Source organism: Hevea brasiliensis, chromosome 13 (assembly GCF_030052815.1).
Source record: "Hevea brasiliensis isolate MT/VB/25A 57/8 chromosome 13, ASM3005281v1, whole genome shotgun sequence".
NCBI classification, from domain to species: Eukaryota; Viridiplantae; Streptophyta; class Magnoliopsida; order Malpighiales; family Euphorbiaceae; genus Hevea; species Hevea brasiliensis.
This window is the reverse complement of record NC_079505.1, coordinates 81,332,346-81,340,387: the sequence shown is the minus strand read 5'-3', so window position 1 is coordinate 81,340,387 and position 8,042 is coordinate 81,332,346. Positions and strand designations below refer to the sequence as shown.

The 8,042-nt window shown below is 31.6% G+C and overlaps 1 protein-coding gene across 3 annotated transcripts; it reads right to left on the bottom strand.

Moving 5' to 3' along the window:
• Positions 1–4,135: 4,135 nt before the first annotated feature.
• On the bottom strand, positions 4,136–8,042 carry LOC110645859 (F-box/FBD/LRR-repeat protein At3g52680-like). Of its 3 annotated transcripts, XR_009142382.1 has the most exons (4): positions 7,791–8,042; positions 5,461–6,444; positions 4,980–5,156; positions 4,136–4,845 (listed from the first exon to the last, which is right to left on the bottom strand). XR_009142382.1 is itself a non-coding variant. In XM_058131642.1 (2 exons), exons 1-2 carry the CDS (start codon positions 7,830–7,832, stop codon positions 5,536–5,538), a joined length of 951 nt encoding a protein of 316 aa, XP_057987625.1. In that variant the 5' UTR covers positions 7,833–8,042; the 3' UTR covers positions 4,136–5,535. The 3 variants fall into 3 exon arrangements, 1 of the variants encoding a protein (XP_057987625.1); XR_009142381.1 differs by having other exon boundaries at positions 4,136–5,156; XM_058131642.1 differs by having other exon boundaries at positions 4,136–6,444.

The following is an 8,042-nucleotide window of genomic DNA, read 5'->3' as shown; positions in this document are numbered from 1 at the left end:
AACATTAATTAAATATAGGTGCATGCCCTAGTTAATTGTCTCTCCCCATTAATTTCTCTTGTTTAATTAAATTAAATGGGAAATTATTTATTATTGTAGTAATTATTTTTATGTGAGGAGTTTGCCTAGTTCTAATGACACAAGATGAATTATTGAATACCATGCAACGCAAGATCTATGGTTCATTAGCAGCTGGTGACTACCATGAGAGACTGAAGAATAGAAAATTAAACCTAGTGGGATTGAAAATTGACTTTGGGGAGGTTGGATATGATTCTTGAGCTAGCACACAAGAGCGAGAGAGAGAGAGAGAGAGAGAGAGAGAGAGAGAGAGAGGTCTATCTATCTAGCTTGGCATTGGCACTTTCTACTAAAGTCAACTTAATTGAAATGTGCATGACAAGATGATATAGATATATAATAGTAATAGTGCCTAACAAAGAAAATTGTCTGGTTAGTTTCCATTTGGTTCATGCACGACTTGCACATTCTTTCTTTTTCAACATTTTTATTTTAGGCTGTATACTATTTTTCTTTTCGTAAGTGTTGTGTTGGATTGGGACAATGGGGTTGGCCTTGTCTGCCAAAGTCAACTTCTTTTTGTGCATCACTTGTAGATGTGTCTAGGTGTTGTTTCTTGATTTGCTCGTGGTTCTTGAAGAGAATTTATCATTGATTTCCATTATAGTGTTACTGCTTTTGTAAATTGATTCAATATTATTGTATCTTAAGGGTTGTGCTAGCTAATTAAAATCCATCTTTCTCCAATATTTAAGGAATGAAATCAAATTTAAATTGAAATACATCAGAAAAAAAAAATTACAATGAAAATTTTGTACTTTATTTTTGGTATAATTGACTCTGATTAAGAGTCAAATTTGAGATTTCACAGTATTATTGAAAACTATTTGAGTTTCACTAAGATAAAGCTCATATGATAAATTTAAATTTTTTTTATTATGTTAAATTAAATTCTTTCTTTAGTTATTTGTTTAATGAGAATAACCCATTAAAAAGCTTCATATAAAAGAAGTTAGTCAAAAGATTATTGGAATGGTGTAATATCCACTAATCCATGAATTTATTTGGGTCCCTCAAAAGGTTTAAATGCATCATCAATGGCGTAGCTATGGTGCAAGGTGATAAATTTGTTAGAATTAATTCTAAGCAAGAAAATTACATGATTCATTATTCAACTTGTCAACCAGAAATTTTTGAAACAAAAGTCTCATGTAAGCAAATCAAGTTGAATCCACGTTAGAATTTGATTGACAAGTTTTCAGGTACTCATGAAAATTATATTGGGCAGTGATGAGTGATTGGGGTTTGATGTATATCTTAGTGGAGGTGGGGCTGTACATAATAAGGTTGATTTGTAATTAATAGTAATTTTTTTTTAATTGATTGAGATGCATACACGGGCGCACACAGAATAGAAAATGCATACATCATAATAATAAATTTATTAAATAAATATATAATAAATATTTCTTTTGTGGAAAAAAAAAAGAATAAAATAATTTTCAAGGCACTAAATGAGGTCTAAATCTAATTTCCACAAGTGGAAGAGAACAAGAAAGAGGGATGAAAATGGAAAACAAAGTTAAAAACACAACATGTTAATGCGCTTTGCAAAAGCACTTGCTAACAGTGTTTTCATTCACTCAAACTTTTGTAAAATAAGCAGATCTTGGAGCATATTCTAGGCCCCCCTCCCCCCCCCCCAAAAAAAAAAAAAAAAACTTTAGTTGGGCAGTTCATGGCATATAAATTAGGCAGCTTTTGGAGTTGCTATAATTATTTTAAAGGACAATTATTATTTAATTTTAAATATTATTATTATTTATGAGTTATTTTTTTAAAATATATTAAATATTTAATTTTTTAATATATAAAATTATTCACTTCAAATTTTATTTAGCTTACTATTAATTTTTTCTCTTTTTCAAAAAATTATTAGGAGCATTCAATATTTATACATTCCCCTCTCACAAAAGCACATAAAATCCACCTTCTTAAATTAAGAAAATAATTAATCTTTATTTCAATAAGAAATACTATTTTTTAATTACTCGAATCTGTTTAAATTTTTTTTTCTCTATTTTTATTTCTCTCTCTTTCTCTCGCTATGCATCTATCTCTCTTTATATCCTCCCATCGTTTGCACTCTCTCTCTCGAATCAATGCCCAAACAGACCATATCCGTTCCTTTTTTTGGCAAAACCAAACAAATTACAAATTAAAAAAAATTGCAAAATCACAAAAAATGGCAAGGGTCAAACTTACATAATGCCATGGTTGATTAATATGCTTGAGAAGTACCTTAAATTACAAATTAAAAGAGAGTGTTTAGTTTAAATTATAAAAATCAATTAATAAATAATTAATATAAGATTATAATTATTTAAAAATTTTAAATAATTACATATTTAATTAAAATATTTATAAGTGACTGATAATAAGTAATTAAAATATTTTAAATTATAAAAATTAATTTATAAGTGCTTAATATAAAGTTATAAGTATTTAAAAATTTTAAATAATTATGTGTTTAATTAAAATATTTATAATTAATTGATGATAAGCGATTAAAATGTTCGGTAAAAATAAGTAAAATAAGTTTATAAGTATATTTATTATTATTATTATTATTTAAAATAAATATATTTATTATTAAATTATTAAAATAATATTAAATAAGATATATTAATTTAATTTATAAATAAAAAAATATTATAATTAAATAAATAAATTTATTTTTAAACTTATAAACCAATTTGATTCCTTTATACACTAAAACTAAACTCAAATTAATTTCATACTTTATACTGTTTCTGAAGAGCGATAGAGCATGGGAGGAGGAACCCTCTTTCCTTGGTCAAAATTTTTGTTTGGCCATCATGAGTAATAAGGCTCACTTCCCTCCCTAGTCCAAACAAGCCTCAACTTGAAATTCTTTAATATGAAATGGTGCAAAGCCAAGCAATAAAAAGGAGACGAAGGGAAAGAGAGAAATTGTAGCCATCGTTTCCAGGGATTTTGACACGGATAAAATCAAGTAGATCCTTCTCTGTCTCCTTTAACCGTCAACGAAGCCTCCATTGACACTAGTTTCGTCAGATTTTGAAGGATAAACAAATTGCAGAACTTGATTTGTGGCCTTCTATCCAATGGCTTCCAAGCTTTCAATCTCAATATGATCGGTATACATTCATTGAATATATATCATTGTGAGCGACATGAATGACGATTCGATTGTTACAATGATTACAGTAATGAAGAATGAAGAAAGTGCTATAAGTTTTTCTAAGCCAAAAACTAGGAGAATTATCAAAAACAGATAATATACAATAGTTGAGTGATTTGCCATCCTAATTATACAATAATCGAATTCCTTCGCCTGTGGTTGTTTGCTGTGTTCTAAGTTGAGACTTTTATTGCTCTGTAATGCCATATTAGTACCTGATAAAGCTTGAATTTAAAAATATTATCTCAATTAAATATGTACTTGGTTCAATTTTAGCCTAACTAGTTGAAAGTTTTCTGGGCATTGAAGGAAACAGCCGAACTGATAAGAGGGGAAGGTTGTGGTGGTGGCGTTTTCTCTAGATGTGTTTTTTATCAAGTAATGAGGGTGGGGAAAACCTGAGAAATTTAAGATTTCTTGAACCAGTAGATACACAACAGATAACATAATTAATAAACTCCAAATTATTTACACATTATGACCATGTTTGATTTAATTTTATGATAAAATTCATTTCATTTGTAAATGAATTCTATGATAGAATTCATTTACAAATAAATTTCATTGTTTGATATATTTTATATTAAATATGAAATTCATTTCAAATGAAATAAATTTTATTTTTGAAATAAATAAAATAAAATAAAATAATATATAATAAAAGAAAAATTTTATCACTTGAAATTTATATAATTTTAAGTTTGGAATTATTTGTAAATTTTATTAATTTTGATGAAATTTGATTTAGATATAATAAATTTCATGAAATTGATAATTAAAAATTTTAAATAAATTTTTATTTAAATCAAACAGTAAAATTTTAGTTTTATAAATGAATTTCACAAAATTTTATAAAATTCATTTATACTAAATACTACGATAGTATGCAAGGGAAACCCATGTCTATAGGAGCACACACACGGCAACATAGAAAGTTTTAAACATCAGGTGACGCCGTCCTAATATCCTGATGTTTAAACTTTAAACAACAAGAACAATGACAAGAACTAGAGCAACTAGAACAAAATATGTAACATCAAACCTTGTACCCGATTAAAAAAACCGCAACTAGAGCAACAATGACCACTAATGCCACTCTCACTTTTATTCTTATTAGCTTCTTCTTAATAGTCCAAGTGAATTTTAATCGGTGGCTTCTTCCTGGTTGGTGGTGGCAGTGGTGCTGCTGCCGCTGCTTCTTTTTCTTTTTGTTCTTCTTCATCTTCATCTTTGTCTTCTTCTTCTTCTGCAGATCCTTCTTCATATGCTTCATCTTCAAAGAAAATTTCAATCTCTTGCTTGTTTGTGGTAAATATAAGACTATCTAGATTCACTGCATGATCCCTTAAAAGTTTCATGATCTCTATTGCCAATGTGGCCCCATTGAAGAATTTGTTCAGATCAAAATATTCATCCTTCCATGTCTGGTAATCTCCATGAGTTACTTTTTTTTTTTGTTAGGAGGTGTATCTCTGCTGTTAACCAACCAGACTAATCACCCCTGGACCCTTGTAATAGCCTGGAAACCATGGGTGTTGTACTGTCCTTAGGTTTTCCAATTCTAGTCCCAAGTCTTGGATATCCAGGAATCTGCTTTCCTGGAATTCATATTGCAACAAATAATCTGGGAGAATCTGGCAATTTATTGAGCAAAAACTGTTAGGCATTGATAAAGCATTATATAATGACAAGTAAAAGAAATAGCACATAGAATACAATTCATATTTCATACCTTTATCTCGTCATTTCTGGGAGCCAATAATAACGTCAGCTCCTCAACCTTATGACATGCTTTTAGAATGTAAATGATTCCTGGTAGTTCCCATTTCCAGAAAGTACTTCTTATTTCCAAAATGGTGCAGTTGAATTTTAATCTCTTTAAATTTCTTAGCTATCACAAGGAAAGAAGCTGCATAAAATATTTGCATGTTATAAGATGTTGGAAGATGAACTGATTGAAGTGTTGTTAGTTTCTTCGTTCAAAAGTTGGAACTATATTTAGTGACAAGCTTATCTAACTGTATAACAATGGCCTTTACTTTTCTTGGTCTAGAGTACTTTTCTGATCATTTGAGTCTCTAGTTCAATGTAGGGTTGCCCATATTAGAGCCACCCAAAGTTAATCCATTAGAAGTTATTGTTTGTCTTTGATGAATTGCAGGGGCATGAAGAGTTAAAGTTGGAAGAAAACTATATCAGGGTGATTGGAATACCTAGATACACCAATTGCACATGTGAATGGCGTCAGACTTGTGAAAACTTGTAAGATGCTCTTGGAGTACGTTTTCTTACTTTTGAACTTTAGAGTATTTAAACAGGACATTTATTCCATCCTTTCCACAAGCACCAAACATCCCATGAATACTGGAATAAACCTCAGCACATTCTGATACTTCATCTATCTCATACTTTGACCTTGGCATTGAGCCCATAAACGCCACTTGGAAGGCAGTTGGAGCCTTGATAAACATTCTAGTTGAATGGTTGACAGGGAAAAAGTTTTCAATTATCACCAAATTACAAAAACGTTGATTTGGTGCTACATGAATATACAGATCCCTGGTCCTGTTGCAATCGCTCAAGAATAGTTGCTGGAGGACGGGAGCATTTGAAGTGAGCATCTCGATTGCATTATGATGTAATTCAATTCGATGCAAATGTAACACTTTGAGAGAACGAAGACCAATGGACATTGGCAGGTCCAGATTACAGAAACACAGTACCAATTTGACCAATGATTTGCAGTTGAAAACACAAGGATGTAACTTATAGCATGGACCAAATGCAGTATTCCTTGCTATATTGGTATCACCCACATCAAAGTCAAGATCTAAGTTTTCAACATGCTTATTAATTGCGAAGAGGACCCATGAAACAACATGTGTTGACATTTCTGGCTGATATATGAATCGTACAGAGAAACTTCGAATTTTTGGACCTTTATGAAGGCAGATGAACTGATTAAGAGATGAAACAATCTCTTTTCCTGTCAACTCAACCCATGATGGATCAAATTCAACAACGGAAACATACTTCCATAAATCTCTCCATCTATGTGACAAGAATCCAGTACTCACTGCATCGAGTAGTGGTAGTTTCTCCAGTATGGTATGAAGTAATTCATCTGGTAGCCTACCAATAGCATCACATAAATGCGCTGGGTCATTGTCGTCCTCAGCCATGTTTGAAAATCGTATCTGAGAATGAGTGCAAAGAAACTGCTCAATAAGCGTTAAAAAGTGGAAAAACAACAATGACAGATAAAAGGAGAGAGGAGGAGGAGAATCAAGTTTGGCAAAAAGATGATGACTGATCAGTACATCTGATTTTGCTTTTAGATGACTTAGAACATGTAATTTGGCATGAGCCACTTATCAAGCTGCTAAGTGAAGGCAATAGATCCAGTATGCGTGTAGCACAAAGGAATCAACAGTTGTAGCTGTTCTATATTACCCATGCCTTTTGCTTCTTTTTCTGCACAACGAATCTTCTTTTCTTGGAAACGTGCAACTGATAAAGCATTAACAAATACTAATATCGTCCAGTAAAAAATTTGAAAAGCCTCATGAGCTAGAGGTCATATCTGTCGAAGATAGGTTATAAATCAACACAATGCGCTTATAAGCTACAAAGTTCCTTTTAAAAGTTGCTTTGTCTTCCTGCCTGATTTTGTTCATGCTTGCTCCTAACCAACACATAGGTTGATGCCTTGCCTAGGACTAATTTGATATTTGAAAATTGGTATATTTTGCAGCATCTCACTTATTGTGCTTTGGAACTCTGGTTACCTTGCAAAGTATTTGATATGATTTCCCACCTGAACTAAAAGCATTTTATCATGTTTGTTTGATAATTTTTAGCATCACACTCATGAAAAGTGTTTAACATTGGAACATTTGCGTGGTGATGATGCTGAACAATAGAAAGAAAGGCATGCATAAGCTAAAATGTGTAGTGAGACTTAATCTGGATCATTTTAAGAATTGTCTATCTAACAAGCAGCTAAATTGTTATTGATCCTATAGCACTGACTGAACAACAGTGCATTTTAATGAGTTAAATCTGTTCATATCTGCAGCTTGGTTGGTGGTCTAACTTAAAAGCTTTGCTTGGGGTTTATTTAAATTCGCAGACCACAGGCTTCAAGCACACCCCATTTCTCTGACCAGAAAATATAATAGGTAGAAATATAATAGATTTTTAAAGTTGGTTAAGGGAAAAACCTATTTATAGAAAAAATGAAGATACAAATGATTTCATCCTCACTTTTTCAGTAATCAAATTTTCTAGGTTGACAATGATACAGTATAGTATGGCTCTTAATTCCATGTGATTATTGCTTAGAGGTATCACTCAGATTGGTAACAGCCTAGCTCAAACAACATAAAAAAAATGGGGAAAAGGAGGTATCAAGTATGTGAAACATATTTTGTAGGATAATCCTTTAATCCTCCATAAAAGCATGTGGTTTTGTGGTCTGCATAAATTCAAATGTTTGCTCTAGTCAGGAGATAGAAATATAAACTTGGGTAGTCTAACTTACTTTTTTATCTTCCTTGCCGTTGGTGTCGATTCTCCTAGACATATCACTTCAATTGTCGTTGATTTTTGGGCTTCTGCAAAATGAGTACTTATTCAGCGATGAACTATTTTGTGATGGCCTTCAGATGCATAGAAATTTTAGAGGAACAAAAGTTGAGTTCCTTGGGCAGTTAGATGAGAGGTTGGGGCACAGGTTTAGCGGTGGGATATGGAGGTTGAGAGAGATGATAAAATGACATTTTGGGTTACCATT